This window comes from Gambusia affinis, linkage group LG19 (assembly GCF_019740435.1).
Source record: "Gambusia affinis linkage group LG19, SWU_Gaff_1.0, whole genome shotgun sequence".
Lineage (NCBI taxonomy): Eukaryota > Metazoa > Chordata > Actinopteri > Cyprinodontiformes > Poeciliidae > Gambusia > Gambusia affinis.
The window spans coordinates 6349258-6368368 of NC_057886.1; the positions used below are offsets into that span (position 1 = coordinate 6349258).

Here is a 19111-nt window from a genome sequence, read left to right on the forward strand (position 1 = left end):
CATTAAAACAATAACCCAGACGGTTTCTGGCTAAACAGAAACACATTCTGCTGTGGTCAGAGGTCCAGAAGGCGAGCCAAGTCAGTAAAAAGGAAACAAGGTAAGTGGAGATTTTGAAAGTTTCACAATGATGTAAATCAGATCTTGTCTTCAAATATTATTTTTGCAAAAAAGCTTTATTAATTTGTCCAACAATTGAAAAAGAATGCAGGAGAGAACATTAAAGAATGTATCGCTCCTCTACCACATGTAAGTTTTAGTCCTTTTGGACTTATAACATGCAAAAACAAAATCAGATTTTATTCTTCACCACACCCTAACAGATAATGTACTGACCTGACAGATTTCCTGATTGTACTGAATAAACCACACAGCAGAAAAAACTGAATCAGTTTTAACCTGCCATGTACAAGGTAAAAATCGATGGATCTTTTTAAATGTTTAAGTAATACTTTTAATAATTATAACCTTCATTTAACCAGATAAAAAACCTCGCTGAGGAGAGCCCTTTACACACATCAACATTTGCATTCAATCACAGAAATACATTTGTTTAGTTTTATAAGCATCGCAGCATAAAATAATAAAATCAGCTGTTACAGGATCATGTTTACATGTTAGGGCTTTTAAGTTTTTATTATGATAATCAGACTGCAATGTGTTAAAATGTGTTGATTAGGTCAGAGGTCGTTTGCCTCAGGCAGCTGTAGCAGAAAATTCTTATTTTTATCTACACATTACATGGAAGACTATGCAAATAGAAATACCAGTAAAACCAGTTGCTGACGCCCAGCACTGAACAAAAATGTTAAGGAACTGACTTCTCAAGGGAAAACCCTTTTGGACGTAGCTTAAATACTTTGGTAGTTTAACCCTCCTGTTATGTTCGTTTCTAAGGTACAGCAATAATGTTCGTGGGTCAATTTGACCCAGGGAGTGTTTAATCATGCAATAGTGTCAGAAACCAAAGAATTTCTCCAAAACATTTTTGTATCTGATTATTAACTCCAATACTAACCATTTCAATAAATATTTGTGCAATGATGATTTTTATTTCTCAGAAATTAAGGATCAATGATGATGTAACGGTGGCAAACAATCAAAAGAGATATTGTGATTGAGTCCGCAACATTTTATTTTAATAATTGTTACAAAATAACTCAGTTAGCGGTACCGCTACACAGCCGTTAGAAAAAAAGAGCACACACACAACCGTTCCACAACCGTCGTTCCCTAGCAACGGCGGAGTGATATCGACCCCCCTTCGCAACCATGTCAAACTGCGACACCACTAGTAAATAACACACACAACAAAACACAAAACAGTATTAATAAACACAAAACAGTATTAATTTATCTAGACTATTCCATCAAAATGCCCTGTGTGCCACAACAACTTACTCATTTACTCATGTGGACATAAAAAAAATTTTTATATTTTTTTATGTCCACTGAAAAAAACCTAGACACAAAAAACAATAATTTCCTTGAAATTGATCTTTGGTACAATTTTTCATATTACTTTTTTTTTTTTCAATGGGTGCTCTTGAACTTGAGAAACGTATACTGTTCAGGGACAAATTGACCCGCTGATTAAAATCAAGATAAATGAGTCATGCAGAGAGTATTTATGTTTTCCGCCACTTCTGCTGAGTGTCACTCAGTGTGGGTGGAGTTTGTCCACAGGAACAGAAGATTCCCGTCAAAAGTTGTATGAACACCACCTGCTTTCTCGCAGTTTCCTAATGAAGTAAAGACAGTAGTGAGAAAGTGGGTTTGTGTGTGTCTGTGTGTGCATGTATGTGTGTGGTGTGTTGTGTCTGTGTGTGTGTGGTGAAATAATATAAAGCCCAAATCCTGATTTTGCTAGCACAAATAAAGAAAATTTATCAGTCTTAACAGTCCTGTCAGTGACACTCAGGTTACTATCTTACTATTGACTTTTTGCAAAACAGTATTAGTAAGATGCATCACTGAAAAAGCAAAGGAGAGAGATGATGCCTGTGATACTGAGAAAAAAGAGAAAATGTTGACATTAAACTTTAGCTCTTTTTCAGTTGGATAAATTCTGTACTATGTTGGAATATTAATTCAGTTGAAGCTTACTCCCTAACCTGTTTATCCTGTATGTCTAGGGTAGGCTGCTGCTAGAGGCATCAACTTTAAAGACAGACCAAAGGAAGGTTTGGAGGTAAGCAATGAAATAAATTTAGGCATAAAGTAATGACCTGCTGTTTTATTGTTTGTTTGTCTGTTTTTTATATGTGGTGGGTTTATTTTTTCCTTGTCCAGGTGCACATCTTGTCTGGCATGCAGGTAGGCCAATTTCTTTTATATTGAAATGTTTGCCAGACAGGAAGAATAGATTAAGTAGAGTATTGAGATAATAAGGAAGAAAATCATTTAGTTGAAGAAGGATTGATGAACTCAAATGAAGTGAGCCAAAAAACCAAATTCTAAAGTAATTATAAAAGTTTCTATCCAAATGTTCTTAAACTCACTGGCCACTTTACTAGGTACACATTGCTAGTACCAGGTTGGACCCACTTTTACCTTCAGAACTGCCTTGATCCTTTGTGGCATAGATTCAACAAGGTACTAGAAACATTCTTCATAGAGTCTGGTCCATACTGACATGTTACATCGTGAGGTTGCTGCAGATTTGTCAGCAAATCTGCAGCAGATTCCACCACATCACCAGGAGATGTGGTGGAATCTCCTGTTCCACCACATTCCAAAGTTTTCTACTGGATTGAGATCTGGTGACTGTGGAGGCCATTTGAGTTCAGTGAACTCTAATGCCAACCAGTCGGAGCTGATTGGCGCTTTATAATATGGTGCTTTATCCTGCTGGAAGCAACAATCAGAAGATGGGTAAACTGTGGTTGTAAAAAAATGGACATCCTCAACAATACTCAGGTAGGCTGTGGCATTGACACGATGCTCAACTGGTACTAATGGGCCCAAAGTGTGCCAGGAAAATATCCCCAGTGCACCACCACCAGCCCGAACAGTTGATACAAGGCAGGATGGATCCATGATTTCATGTTGTTGATACCAAATTCTGATCCTACCTTCCAAATGTCGCAGCAGAAATTGAGACTCATCAGACCAGGCAATGTTTTTCCAATCTTCTATTGTCCAGTTTTGGTGAGTCTGTGTGAGTTGTAGCCTCAGCTTCCTGTTCCTAGCTGGCAGGAGTGGCACCAGGTATTCTGTTGATTCAGAGGAGAATGGCCAGACTAGTTCTAGCTGATAGAACTGCAACAGCATCTCAACTAACCACTAGTTAAAACCAAATTATACAGAAGAGCATCTCTGAACATACAACATGTGGAACCTTGAGGTGGATGTGTTACAGCAGGCTGTTGGTAGTGGTACAAGTGTATAGTACCACTATGAAGAAGCACCAATCAGCTCGAACTGGTTGACATTAGAGTTCATAACTGATAACAGTATATGTGAAACCTATAGATTTAAATTTTAGCAAGTACTATGTCATATAACTGTCATAGGATTGGACATTTTTTGTCATTTCCAATGCCATTGTTACAGTGTTGCAGAAAAATAAACAAAGCTGGTGCAAAGCAGGTGATTAATATATGGATTAATCAATTGATTACTCCATATATTAATCAGGTGACTGATTAATATATGGATTTTTTTTATAGTCATGAATAGCCATGATGCTCAACACTTAGAGAACAGTGACAAAAAGGTTCAAGATGGGATTGAAAATATGTCAGCAAGCAATGCAGGTAAGACTTCTGGGATCATAAATGCTGTGATTTCATAAATATTTTAGTTGTTTATTCCTACAAAGGCTTCTATAAAACATGATGCCATTAAACTGTAGTTATGTTTTATTTTTCAGTGAATCCTGAACTCACACTTATATTATTTGGAAACAGAAATTCCATTGAGATTGGATCAAAAAACATCTTGCTGGACCATGACCAAGAGAAATATGAGAAAGAGTTTTCATCAAGACTGTATGACCTATTGGGTCGTCAGATCTCTGTAGTTAATATGCTTGGATTTCCAAGTATTGACACGATTCCAGAGATTCCAGAAGTTCATATCTTTATCTTGCTGATATCAAATGACCAGCAAGAAAACCAGTATACCTCTGGTCTGCAGTGGTTAGAAAAAACACTGGGAAAGGAGCACAGCTCTTATGTGATGACAGTTGTGACTCATAATGACTCAGATGAAATTTGTGAAAGTGAACTTCAGAAGCTAAAAGCAAAGAGCAGTTTTTCTGAAAAAAGATACCATACATGTACAAGAAGTATGACGGACACAAATGAGATAATAAGTCTTCTGAAAAAAATAGATGCCATGGTTTTTGAAAGTAGACGGATGACTGAAGGAAACAAAATCAATCTTGATGAAACACTGAGAATAGGTAAGACTTTTAACATGAATTTTTAACATAAATTATAAACTTTTTTTTGCTTACTGTACAAATTATTGCGATAACCCTTGATTCCACTAAGAAAATCTGTTGCATTCCCCAAGACCCTTCTCCTGTTCACAATATACATGGAAGCAATTTAAAGTTCATTATAACATTTTGGTATTTTTTGTTTTAAAATAGTTATAGTCACAAAGTTTGTTTCATCTACAATAGTCATCTTCCTAAGAAATAATTTGCTTGGTCACTTAAAATAAAACTATTTTGTCTTTCAAAGTCTAAAAGTACCTATACTTGTAAATGAACAGCATTTGCAGGGGGATATAGATTTATAGACTTTATGCAAAGAGTTAACAGCAACATTTGTAGAATGTTGCAGAATCCCCCTGTTGCTGCAGCAACTGGCAAGCAGTCTTTGTGAGGGAGTTCATCATGATCCCAAGAAACGAGACCTCCTGAGATGTGTCAGAGAATTATCCTTTCTCCATTTAGGTTCTTGATGTATGAGGTTGAAGAAGAGTCAGTGAGTTGAATCATGAATTCCATTTATTAATACCAAAATACAGCGTTGGTCCATTATTCATGCTATCCTTACGGGGTAGCAGAGCAAAATAGCTACCCTATCTAGAACAATAGATTCTAGTTTTCTATGTTGGCCTCTGTCTAAACTACGCCCTAAAGAGGCCGTTCCCTAGTGTGTCATTTCCTTTAACCTTAGCATTGTGCATGTGTGTGTTTATACGAGCATGCAAAGAGCTATAAGAGATAGAGAAAAACTGAATTATTTATTATCAACAGATGGAATTAGGTTGCTGTTCTGCCAGTTCACTTGAAGACCCAATAAGTCTATGAGACAGAGCACTGTCTGTGTGTCTGCAGCCATCTGAGCTTCTGTGACTGCAAAGATCTGTCAATCATCCAAGTAGGGAAAAATCTTCAACCCCTTGGCCTGTAGAGCAGTGTTTCCACCCTGGTCCTCAAGGCATATATGTTTTAGAGCAGGGGTCTCAAACTCCAGTCCTCGAGGGCCGCAGTCCTGCAACTGTTAGATGTTCCTCTGCTGCACCACACCTGAATAGAATAATTAAAGCCCTGGAGAACTGATCTACACAAGGTGGAGGTAATTAAGCCATTTCATTCCAGTTTTTGTACCTGTGGCACATCTGAAAACAGCAGGACTGCGGCCCTCGAGGACTGGAGTTTGAGACCCCTGTTTTAGAGGGTTCCCTGCTTTAATGTGCCTGATTCAACTGAATGCAGTTCAACAAACGCCTGTTAATCAGTCATCAATTGAAATCAGCTGGACTGAAGCAAGGAAATACCTAAAACATGCAGGGCAATGTGCCTTAAGGACCAGGGTTGGGAAACACTGCTATAGAGGACACAGATGCTGCCAGGGAGATAGCATCATTTTCAAAACCAGAGGCCCCTGAAGCCATGTTCTGCCCAGACCAGGGCTCGGATAAATGAAGAATATTTACACATTAAAAACTTTTTTGAACAATGGAAAAATTTGAAGCCCGTCCTTCATTTTGACAGGTTATAATTCACACCCTTCACTTTGGTTGAAATGGCTCTTTTAATTTCAGTCTCCATTACATACAGAACAGAAAAAATTAAAGAGAATACACTGTTTGTTAATTTGTTTATAGTCTAAACAGAGGAGCCGGCAGGTTATCTTGTGGAAATAAGTAAAGGTGCAGAAGTTAATTAGACCGTAACATACTCAGTGAGATGCACAACCAATGCAGAATAAGCTTTGTATTTAACTGTGCTTATTTATCTCATGATCAACAATAAATCCTGTGAATTTGATAACATTTGCTCTTTGTTTGCTAAAATTAAGAAGGGAGAACCAAATATTTCAACTGCCTGAAATAATCTGTTCCCCCTCCATAACATAAAAACAAATTAATTTACAGCAAGTCTTGAACTATGTTTATTCCTCTCATCACCACCAATAAATCCTGTAAATTTGGAAACATTTGCTCTTTATTTGCCAAGGTTATGGAGGGAACCAAGTAACTTTGAAATAATCTGCACCCCCTCCATAACATGGGAGCTAATAATTTTTTCACAAATTCCTTAACTGTGCTTATTCCTCTAATCATCAACAACAAATCCTACGAATTTGGTAACATTTGGCCATTATTTGCCAAAATTATGAGGTTGAATCAAATATTTTAGCTGCCTGAAATAATCTGTTCCCCTACCACAAAATAGGAGCAAATTATTTTTTCACAAACTTTTTAACTGTGCTTATTCCTCTCAGCATGAAAACAAATCTTGTAAATTTGGTAACATTTGCTCTTTATTTGCCAAAGAAACTTGGGGTGAAAATGGTCAGATTCACCTCTCCAGCTGCAGTGTGTGCTGCCGACAGCTGGAAAACAGATCTTAGACTACAGATCTCTATCACAGGCCAAATGTCTACCGGTTATACAATATGCTGTTTATATCGCGAATTCCTGCTCTTCAAAAATGTTGATAATTGTTCATAAACTCATAATTTTTCCATTTCAGTTGATATAACATAAAAGTGGGGATCTGCCTTCACACCCTGAACTGCTTGTGGAGATTCAAGACTTTCTTTGTGTTTCCCAATGCTGGTCCTCAAGACTAACTGACCTGCATGTTTTAGATGTTCCCCTTGCTTCAACACACCCCATCTGCTTCAATTTTGTTGAATCGCAGATGACTGCAATTCTGCATCAATTGAAATCATGTGTGCTGAAGCTGGGAAATGCCTAAAACATGCAGGACGGTGTGCCTTGAAGACCCGGGTTGGGAAACACTGGTCTATCTTACTCTGTTGCTGAGAGATCTCTTCCCACTCACATTTTGAAGTATCTTTTGTAACCACCATGTATAAGGAAATAAAAATCCTGCATTGTCATATTTATCTCTGCTTCAGTATATGAACATGTAAAAGCAGGTCAATAAACAGGTTTTTTGGATCACTTTGCAGATGAAGAGACAGAGAGTGATAATGAATTTCAGGTAAATGGTACTTTTCATTACTACAGTTTTTATTACCGTTTCTTTTTGTCTATCACTGATAACGCATTCCAGACTTTTACTCCAAAAAAGACTAAGGTAAAACAGACTAAATTATAAATAAATTAGACTGACTGTTAAATCCAGAATGTGTTTCTTAAGGATAACAGATCTTTCTTTCTAATCAGGGTATATAAAGTTACATGATAAACTGCAAAGTTCCTGTACTTGTAGAGGCTTTATCTAGTTCAGAGCACCCATGCACATACACATTCACACACTGATGGTGATAAGCTACTGAACTGCAGCCACAGCTGCTCGGAAGCAACTTGACAGAGGTGAGTTTTCCATGCTCTGGCACCACTCAGTCTTCTCACCACCACCAGCAAGTAACTGGGTGGCAAGTGGCTGAAGTGTCTCGACCAAGGACACAGTGACATACAGACCAGGGCCTTTGAACCGGCAACCCACCAATTACAGGACAAACTTCTACCTCTATTGAACCATATCGCTTACCACTCAGGAGTTTGTCACTCAGTACAAATTTGCTGCTAGTACTTTGTGAATCAGGCTCAGCAATTCATTTTTGTACAACCACCTTCCTGTTACTGCAAAATCCTCTAATGAATTTTGAGGCATTATAAATGTCATCAATCAGTCAAGACAATGTCAGTTTAAATGTTGATGCACCACTGCTGTTTGTTGAGTTAAGCTACCAAAAATAATATAAGAATTTAAAAGGTACAAGTACATTTTAATGTATTTTCAATGCACAAACAGGATGCTGTTGAGTCTTTGAATGAGGATGACAACTGCATATCCAGTTTGGTAGAAGTCAATCCTGGACAATGTCAATCAACAGAAAAAGGTAACATGACAAACAAAATAACTTTACATACCCTGCTAACATACCCTGATTTTATGGTCTTATTAAATCATTATTTGAAAATGGTTTTCCAAATAATGATTTGAATTTCTTGATATCGCCTGTAGGAATGATAACAACATACTGTGCTGCTTTACAGTGGGCTTTAGATTGATGATACTATCGGTGCATCCTCACCACTGCACCTGAAAACAAGATCTGTAACTACAGGTGAACAGCCAGGAATGAAAAGAAGATAGTGTTGTAGATTCTTCTGGCCTTTTACCTTAATTCCCAAATATTCAACAGTCAAGTTTTCCCAAGTTAGCCTTTTTACAGTTTAGTGAATCAGGAAATGTTGAAGCAACCCATCCTCCTTTTTCACGTTTTCTATTCTCACTGAAAAATTGTACTTAGGAGGCGCCGATTCTCTTCCTGCTCTTAATGAAGATGGACACTTTTTCTTCTCCTACCACCTTTCCCATCTGTCTTGCTTTTGCTCTATGTGCTGTGCTATCTTTTTGTGGAGCCTCTATTTGCATATCTTACAAATTGCAAATTATGGATCTGGTCAGCTAGTCTCTCAATACAATTTATCAAAATTTCTTGATGAGAAACCTGGGCAACGGGGAGACCTCATGCCCTGAGAGGACATATACAAATGGAAGACCGTGTGTCTGTCCATATTGTCGGTCAAGGATATTGAAGATGTGTACATAGTTGAATTTTTGATAACATGATTTCTGCTTTTTGGATATGGTGGTTACCTGGCATATTGAGAAATTTGGAAAATGCTTGCAGATGTTCTAGCCATTGGAAGGCTGCCTGGCCTGTGTGAGGGGGTGGGCTGTGCTGTGAACACAGATGCTGCGTGAGCAGAACCACAAATTGGAAGCAATTCTTGCTGAGATTCACTGGCCAGTTGTTGTTTCTGAAATTCACCGGTGGGAAGGACTACACTTTGGAAAAGTTGTAATATCTGCTCGACAGGATTGACCACAAATTTGGCTATTTGGAGTTGAGACGTAACAGTGAGACAAAAAAATTTGGCCTGACCCAAAACAATTGTTATTATCTGAACTAGGTACCCATTGTGTCTCCTTTGCAAGGCTGGCTATCTCAAATTGTTGTGGATGTTATGTAAACAAGATGCTCTGCTCTCACTACCCGTTCCCTTTCCTCATGACATCTGTGAACTTGAATCAGAGCTCCACCGAGGCCGGCTGATAAACGCTCCATCACTTAACAAGCACTTTGGCCGGGATTGTTTTCTGGGACAGTGTTCACAGACCTAATTACAAATGTATATATGCACACACTTGAGCATAACTTAACTCACTGCCTTCATTGTCTCCCCTATTTCTTGCCCCCTCGTTACGACAACTCAGGTTTATGTGATGTGCTGGCCGGCTGCGTCTCTCACCTGTGCATAGGATTTTTTGCAACCTCACACTCTGTCCCTACAGGACAGTGTGAGATATGATTTTGTTTCCCTCATCTACGCATTCTGGATGAATACAGGTGTTAAGCTAATGTCTGGTCCCAGATTTCAGACTTCAGCTATGCAGGAGTGGAGGTGATCCTGACGGATGAGGTGGTTCTACTGAAGTACAACCTGCTTTATGGGCGTATCTAATAACGCATGGCAATCCATTTACTCATTAAAGTTAAGAAACATCATTTTAGGTGACAAAATTTCTGATAAGCTATTTCGGATGACACAAGGCGTTCTGGGAGACTGCTGTCCACCGGTTTAAATATAATGTCAAACCAATCAAGTGTTCCCTAGTTGTGATCACTTGATTGCAACAAGGGAACACATGCCTTACAATTTTCATCCAATTGGTATTATCTCTATTATATCCACCTTTAACATGCTCTGGTAGTGACAAAAATCCATTATATCAAAGTGTTCGTGCCATTATCCTGTCCATACAAAAGCATTAAATTAGGTTTTTAGATGTGCAGCATAGCTCATGTAAAATCTTAAAACCCAACAAGACCAATCATGTCATAACTGTGACCAAAGAATTCCACCCACAAGACATTAGCTCACGGTAGGATACTGCTGGGATTATTCATAGGGATATTGATTATATTGTCAATTTTTATTTCGTAATTTTGTAATTATGTCCATTGCTTTTTGTTTTCCTAAATAATTCTACAGGACAAAAAAAGGAGAGTGCAAATAAATCAAAGGTATGTTGAAATTACTTTGTAACTACTGTTGGAATACTTTGCAATTATTTGCTGATTTACTGGTTGTTTTTTATTTTATTTAAGTTCAAAATTGGGAAAATAAACTCAGATTTTTTTTAAAAGTTTGCTAGTCTTTAGAAATGAAAATTAGAATTGTAAATGTTTTAAAAATGACAGTAAAATTACAGTGCCCAATTGGACATCTTCAAGTTGATCTGATTAACAGTTTAATATTTATGTGTCTGTGCTTTCTTTCTTAAGGCAAGTTTTGACAATGAAGACTCGGACATGAATGATGATAGCGGAGAACAAAGCAAAGAAGGTAAAACCATTTGTATGACAAACTTTGTTAGAAGCAGGAGCGCCGCCAGAAATCTTGGGCCCCATGACAAAAAATTTAATTGGGCCCCCCCGGTGCATCTGGTGTTACAATTTCTTGAGTCTATTTGACCCATAAAAGACTTCAAATTCCAAAGGCTTGCAACTGCTTTGCGTTCTTTGGTCCCAGAATGATACAAGCACAAAATTTACTGCTAATGAATTTTACATGCAAAAGTCCACATGATGTAAGCAAATAGGTTGCTTAATTTATTTTGTTAGTTTTAGCTTATGGAAAGGTCTCTACCCATGAGCAACAATCACAAGCATTGTGCAAAATATACATAAAACAATGGAGACTTTTAAAAAATGCCATGTAGTTGCATTTCATTTCAGTTGCAGTAAATAACTTGAACAAAAAATACATTTTCTACATATTTTTTTAAAGCAGTCACCACATTGTGACACTTTATTTTGAGACAAATAATCTGTGGGAAAAAAATCTACCTCCTCCACCTCCTCCCTGAACTACTGCTGCTGGCTAAAGTAATGCAACTTTCTGGCAGAAAATAACCAATCAGAACGAGGAGGAGGGTCTTAGCGCTGTCAATCAACCTCACTCACTGCTGTGCTAACGTTGGAGAAACAACTTATTGTTACAGGAAAACCACTTATCTGCCATCATTGATATTGATATTATAAAATGACTTTTTCCAAGCCAATAATATCCAGAGAGCGACTTGAGATCATTTTGACATGCCTGTATTCTTTCTGGAATATTTCTGACTGGTCAACTCAGAGACTAAATCTAAAGGCACCGATGTGAGGCCAACACGTGTCCTGTCATAAGGATATAAGGCATTTTGGGGTTTGTTTTGACATGAATCCACCAGCTGCATGCGTAACCACGCGTAATGTATGCGCCTTTGCTGCATCAAAGTCAGGCTCTGTACGCCTTCATGCGTAACGGTGTTTACAAGCCTTTTTTTCACCAACGGAAAGCCACTTTGTCAGAACCTATCAAAACTGGATGTATTTCCTCAGCAGAATTTCACAACTCACAGGAGTGAATGAATATGGCCGTAAGAGCTGACAAGTTTTGGACTTTAGAATACTGGAAACTTTTTGTCGTCCGCTGCTACAGTCAGAGCGATGGGGTTAGAGTGTACCAAAGAGCAAGAATGGGGGGCCGAGGCAATGGTGGCACGGGAGGAATGTGGGGTGGTTCGAAGGAGAGAAGGGAGGGGGGGTAAGCCTAGAGGGGGTTAGCACATTGTTAGAAGGGGGGCGAAGAAGGAGGGGTGCGTGGGGGAATGGAAAGAATTTGAGTGGTGGGCTAGATTAAGAGATTAAAGAGACCAAGCTTTTGCATGTACTCCAAATTGTTCAAGAACAGCAGCTGATTTAATTTGGGTATACCTTTCCATCCGGTTTTGGTGATTTAGGGGGCGAGGGATTAATTCATTCAATGCTAGTGAAATGGTGGTCTGTAGCTAAGCTAATTATGCTAAATGGTTGACAATCTCACACGGCCTACTCACCTCATTTGGAGAAAAACTATTTTACAAATTAACACTCTTGACTTTTCTCTCTCTATTTTGTAATTCTTATTTTTTTTGGAAAAGTTTACTTTATTAATTTTCTTGGCGGCATAATAACTGCCACAGTCGTTCTTGTCTTGTTCTGACTGCTCCTGAACACCTTCAACTATGTCATGCAGATCCAGGGGGACAGTTCAGTGCAAATATGAATGTGTGATTTTTGGTCTAGGATGAGTAACATTTAATTTTTAATGCTAAGACAATTAAACAAACACACACAATATGATTACATTTGTAATTAACATTTGTAATTAACATTTTTTTCTGTTTCTATGAACACAAAAATATACGTATTTTATGGGAGGGCCCCCTGTCGGTCAGGGCCCTTGGAATTGTCATGACTTTCACCCCCCTATTGCTGGGTTATAAATGTAACAAGTCTCTTTCTTTTATCTCTCAGTGGGACAAAAGAAGAAGAGTGGAACTGAAACTAGAGTAATGTTTGGAATTTGTAGCAGAATATTTAAATCCTAAACAGTAAAAAGACAGATTCTTACCGTAATATTTATACATTTTTGTTATAGGGACATGTTGATGTTAAAGGCTCACAGATGAATGATGAAGATGGAGGAAAAAAGTCTGGAATCAACATTGTTTCTTGCCAACCAAGCCAGAAAAGCAAAATTCTACAACATCAATCCACACAACCTCCCACTGTGTCTGGTATATTATCACTTGTCATGTGTTTATTTTAATTTTGCTGTCATAAATAACTTTTGATAAATCTAGAAAAAAAATGTTTGTTTATGCAGGTACCCTTAATATCAATGGATCAAAAGAAAAGGTAGATGTTTATTTGTAATTATTTTTGCTTACTGTTTTGATCTTAATGAAATTAATTTTAATCCTTGTATTCTTTGTAGCCATTATGCAGTTCTTCTGAAGAAGAAAAACAAATACTTCTAAAAGAGACTGGAATGCTGTTTGAAAGGCTTGAACTTCAGGACAAATTTCAAACAAAGTTGTCACCAGCAGAATTTCTTCAAATAGGTCCACCAATCAAGCAGACCAATGAAATTTACGGAAACAATCTAGCTTATGCTTTTCTTCAGAGATTAATGATGTTAGATTATAGAGCCAGATACATCCCTGTTCAACAAATAACTTTAGATGTAAGCGATTCAGAAGCTCTTCAAGTATCCAAAAGCAGTGACACAGAAAAAGGTGACTTTGATGCTCTTTATAGCACTAACACAGAGTCAGATCAGTCAAATAATAATAATAATCATGTGCATCCAATGGATGTTCAAATGGCAGTATTTCACTGCTCAGACAGCTTCCTTAAACAGAAAATAATCACAAAGTTGTCACAGTGTCAGTATGCTTTACCACTGCTTGTTCCTGATCTTCTCTCAACAAATATTGAGTGTCCTTTGTGGACATTCAGACAAATAACAAAAACATGGAAAATAAGCACAAACAAAGAAAACAAAACCACTGTCACCATGAAAAGCATGCCAATCTACAAAGCTGACACTCCCATGGTTTCATTTTTCCGACTGGGCTCCATGTCTTTGTCCAAATCTCAGCTGATGAATGCCTTGATCAACGACCGCCACGACACATTCTTCCACAGAAACTGTAAAGGCAGCACCAAATCTCGTTATTTGATGGATGGCGTGGCAGAGATTGCCTGGTACTGCCCTGCTGGAAAAGACAATGATTTCTTTACTGACTGCATTGCCTTCTGTAATCTTCATGGAGATTCTCTAGCAAATGTAAAACAGCGTGAAATCCTGACTGAAATGTCATCAGTCATTGTTGTTCTTGTGCCAACTCTGGAAAAATGCCATGAAAGCAGTGCAGTTATAGAGACACTGTACAAGTCTTCAAAGCCTCTAATCATCCTCAGTGCAGACAATGACTGTCCTGCAGTTCAGATGAAACCACAAAAATACAAACTGGGTCTGAAAGAAAGAAGTCAGTCGGATGTTTCTGAAGAACTAAAAAAGATTATAAAAAGCCTTTTGTCTGGACCCCACACATCCTTCAGGCTGGAGACTATGGCCAAAATCTCTGGGGTCAAAGTGGATGAAGATCAGAAAGTCTGCCAGAATGGGAAATCTGCGGCAATGGAAATAATTGAATTGATTGAAAGGATGGACATTGCCAAAATCAAAGATACATTTCTTCCATGCCAAGGTCAACTTTGGTCCAACTGGTGCAAAATCAATAAAGAGTTGCATCATCTAAAGGGAGAGATTGAAAAAGAAAAGGGCCAGAAGAGTCATCAGCTAATGAAACTACGAGAGAAACAGTGTAAAGTGTCTAATGTATCCAATAGTAAACTGATGAGGTTGTTCACTCAGAGCCTCCAGAGTTTGCCTCCAAAAGAAAGAGAATATTTCTTGACATGGACTCAGATCCTTATAGATGCCCTCTCCACAGATGATCTCTCTTCAATTCTCCAAAATTATGATGAAACCTGGTCAGAGATCTTGGTCTTGAAAAATAAACATGACAAATCTGCTCAATTAAAACACAAACAAACGGAGCTTGAACTGTTGTCACAAAAGCTTCAATCAGCAACCTTTGGTCTGGAACACATCTTCAGAGAGATGGGACAGATCTATGAAGCCCATAAATCTTTGAAGAAACCATTGCTGTACCAACAACATGATTGGACCAAATACCCTGAGCTGGCTGCAGATCTGATGATATCAGGACACCCAATGGAGTTGATGGATGGGGATGCAGGCCATGTGCCTTTAATATGGATTTCTAATCTTTTACAGGAAGTCATCAAGAAACTTGGTGACCCGAGAGTTTTTGTGCTGTCAGTTCTGGGTGTACAAAGTAGCGGAAAGTCAACGATGCTGAATGCCATGTTTGGCCTGCAGTTTGCAGTCAGTGCTGGAAGGTGCACCAAGGGTGCCTACATGCAACTGGTTAAGCTGTCGGAGGAAAACAAGGATAGATACCAGTTTGACTACATTCTAGTTGTAGACACTGAAGGACTGCGTGCTCTTGAGTTAGCAGATAATGCTACCCTTCATCATGACAATGAACTTGCAACATTTGTTGTTGGTCTGGGGAACATGACACTGATCAACATCTTTGGTGAAAATACAGCTGAGATGAAAGATGTCCTACAAATTGTTGTGCAGGCTTTCATGAGGATGAAGAAAGTCAAACTTTCTCCAAGTTGTGTGTTTGTCCATCAGAATGTCACAGATATTACAGCAGCAGAGAAAAACATGGATGGAAAAAGACGTTTGCAGGAAAAACTGGACAAGATGGCTCAACTTGCTGCCAAAGAGGAAGTGTGTGATGTTGAGTGCTTCAGTGATGTCATCGCGTTTGATGTGCAAAAAGATGTGAAATACTTTGCTCAGCTGTGGGAGGGAAGTCCACCAATGGCTCCTCCAAATCCAGGTTACAGTGAGAGCATCCAAGAACTCAAGTCCATTATCTTGTCTAAAGCCAAACAGTCTACTGCAATCACTCTGTCACATTTCAGCACCAAAATTCAAGACCTGTGGAACGCTTTGATGAATGAACACTTTGTTTTTAGTTTCAAAAATACAAAGGAAATTGCAGTTTATAGAAAACTGGAGGTCCAATATGGGAACTGGACTTGGGCCCTGAGGAGTGAGATGCTGAATATTGAAAACCAACTTTATCCCAGAATTGAAAAGGGCCAACTGGACAAAGTTGAGCTCAGTTACCTTAATAAAGAAATGGCTAAAACATATGAAGAAGTAACAAAAAGTATGACGGCTTACTTTGAAGATGACAAAGACAAAGAAATGTTGGTTCAATGGCGGGGCCGATTTGAGAACAAAATCAAAGTGTTTCAAGAGGAACTTGTGAGAGGAGTGAAAAGAAAACTGGATGAAGTAATTCAGCAAAATAATGCTAGAAAAATGCTTGACAAGAAGAAGACAGAGTTTGAAAACAACCTACTCCAGAAGAGCAAAGAGCTTGCTCATGAGTCAAAAGCAATGGCAGAAAAGGAAGAGGACCTGAAAAAACAATTCAACACTGTTTGGAGTCACTGGGTTAAGGAATTAACCTCGGATACAAAACCCATCGAGAACATAAGCTTGGAGGAGGATCAGCAACTTGTCCTTCAAGATCTTGGTGTAGAATGGGGACTCATTGATGAGTCAAGAAGAAGTAAGAGATACAAAAATCTGTCAGTACGTGGTGATTATTCTGATTACATAACCCAAAAGAAGTATCCAAACATCAATGAGGAAAGCCAACAGTCTCAGGAAAACAAGAGAGAAGAAGACAAAGACACATGTGGACGAGTCAAAGCTTTAGTTCACAAATTCCAAAATTCCAAAAATTGTAGTAGCATCGATGCTTTTGAAATTTCATCAACAACACAACAACATGAAGAACGTAAGCCAGAGAATCTTTTTCAGTATGAAGATCAGGAACTGATCAGATCATTTATTAATGAGGTTGAACAAAAATGTCTTGAGGCCATTAAGAGCAAACCTGTTACAACAAGAGGTTACACGCCAACCTACTTGCAGGAACTTGCCAAAATTGTCAAAGAAAGAGTGACAGAGTTTGAATCATTAAAGAAATTTCGATTCAAGAAGGATTTTACAGTTGACCTTTCTCTGTATGTGTTTGATAGGGCAGAAGGTTGGCTCTTAAACGCCCACAAGATCTACAGAGACAACAATGATGCACTGACTTATTTGGACAACAAGAAAAATGAGTACTACAACATTTTCAGAAGCTTCTGCAAAGGAAGTTCATCTGCTGTGGTGTTTGGAGAAATTATTTGTGGAAAACTTAAAGTCTCTGCCGCTGAAGCCGTATGTAACAAGACTGGAGTTGATATTGCTGGCGAGATGAGGTCCAATTTCCCAGCATTCAGTGAGAACAGACTGAATTTAGAGAAGCATGTGTTAGCATCTCTGGCAGAGAAAGAAGACTTTAGCAGATTCACCACCTACATCAGAAATCCAAGAGCTCAAGTAGAGGCTTTCATCAAAGAAGAAGTAAAGAAATACATGTTCACGACGCAGAAAGTTAAAGCCCAGACTATCCTTAAAAAAAATGTAGAAGACATCACCAGAGTCATCAGTCAGGCTTTGTTTGAGGCAACAAAGCCTGATGGAAAAGGAAACATAGAAATGTGGGTGGAGGAATTTTCTAGTAAACTGAAGCCAGAGTTGACTCTTGACACCATTAGTTGTCAAAACTTCAGTGACATAAACAATTTTGAATTTCTCAAAGAAGAGATAGAGAAAGGTCTGAAAAGCATCACAACAGAGATGAGCAAACTCTCCCTGGAAAAAGTGAATGACTGCAGGCAGAAGCCTGATCAGATCCTGATTGATCAGCTGTGCAAGTGCTGCTGGGAAAGGTGTCCATTCTGTGCCGCTGTTTGCACAAACACTTTGAAGGACCACAGTCCTGAGAAGCACAGGGTTCCTTTTCATCGACCCTCTGGAGTCAAAGGTTGGCATGTAAGAGGAACAGTTGAGCTGGTCATTGATTTCTGTACCACGTTAGTCGCAAGTGACAGACGCTTTTACCCTGATGCTGACTCGGAGGAGGCTGTTCCTTTTAAACAGTATCCAACTGCAGGAGAAAAGTTTGCTTCTTGGAGCATTACAGCTGATGCCTCCATGCTGGCCTACTGGAAATGGTTCATCTGCCACTTTCAAAAGCAAATAGAAGGCTACTATAAAATGAAATTTCAGGGTAGTGGAGAAATTCCTCAGCAATGGAAAAACTTCAGTAAGAAGGATGCCATTGAAAGTTTGAATGAAATGTGTAGTTTGTGAAGAAACTGGAGGTGTTCATAGAAACTAATCAAGTTGTGAGTTTGAGCAGTAATTGTGACGTTCAAAGCTCTTCAAAATGAATAAATGATCATTTATTACCTTTGGTTTGTACATCCTGAATGAGTTATATTTGAAGGATAACTGAAATGGCTTCAAACAGCTATATGTTTTACTTTATATTATTTTTCAGTCTTATTGTTTTTTTTTCGTTATTCTGATTATTTTTTAATCACCAAAAGGTCTTATTTAGGAAATAAGCATTGAAATATCGAATGACTCTTGATTTGCGTTACAGTATGTAAATTTTATACATGTATGGTAAAATTCAAATCTTAATTCATATTTTTTAAGCCCAATTACAATCATATTGATCCAGTAGATAAATACCTTAAAATAAACCACATGTGAATTTCATGAACTAGATGTTTTTTGTAAATGACCAACAATTTAGGCCCTCCCCCTCCCTATTTTTTCATTTAAGTTCAAACTTTGCTGTTAAACTAATTTGTTAAGCAACTCAATATTCTTCCTCCATATTTCTTTTTAGGGTTTTTTTTATTTCTTTAGTAATTCTTTGGTTTATTCCCTGTAAATTTGTTTTTCTCTAAATAAACTCGAAGTTTTGTAATAGAAGATGATAATGTAAAAAATGTAACCACCCTTGAAGTAAATGAAATAAGCATACTTCTTTGACATATCACATCATTTATAATAAATATTATAAGATTTAACATGACAGATAACACAAATGATGCAAAACACTGTTTCACCAGTAAAAGTTATGTTTGATTTTAACTTGTATTAAATTCACTAAAATGCTCCTGATTTCTTTTCTTCACCTCTTCAAAATAAATAAAGGAAATAAACAAAGATGTGAAAACAAATGAGTTAAATGTTTTGAATCAAATTAGGGAGAATCCATTCTCACCAACATTGTCTGTTCCAGGAGTTCTCAGGT

General features: G+C 38.0%; 1 protein-coding gene across 4 annotated transcripts; it reads left to right on the forward strand.

The window, feature by feature from the left end:
• Window positions 1–44: 44 nt before the first annotated feature.
• Window positions 45–18837, forward strand: LOC122822177 (interferon-induced very large GTPase 1-like). 4 transcript variants are annotated; one of them, XM_044100639.1, is made up of 13 exons: window positions 45–100; window positions 2136–2191; window positions 2293–2316; window positions 3672–3758; window positions 3875–4408; window positions 7386–7417; window positions 8195–8282; window positions 10447–10478; window positions 10740–10800; window positions 12798–12832; window positions 12922–13060; window positions 13150–13181; window positions 13261–18837. In XM_044100639.1, exons 4-13 carry the CDS (start codon window positions 3674–3676, stop codon window positions 18151–18153), a joined length of 5931 nt encoding a protein of 1976 aa, XP_043956574.1. In that variant the 5' UTR covers window positions 45–100; window positions 2136–2191; window positions 2293–2316; window positions 3672–3673; the 3' UTR covers window positions 18154–18837. The 4 variants fall into 4 exon arrangements, with proteins under 4 accessions (XP_043956574.1, XP_043956576.1, XP_043956578.1 ...); XM_044100641.1 differs by lacking the exon at window positions 3875–4408; XM_044100643.1 differs by having other exon boundaries at window positions 13150–13402.
• The last annotated feature ends 274 nt before the right edge of the window (window positions 18838–19111 follow it).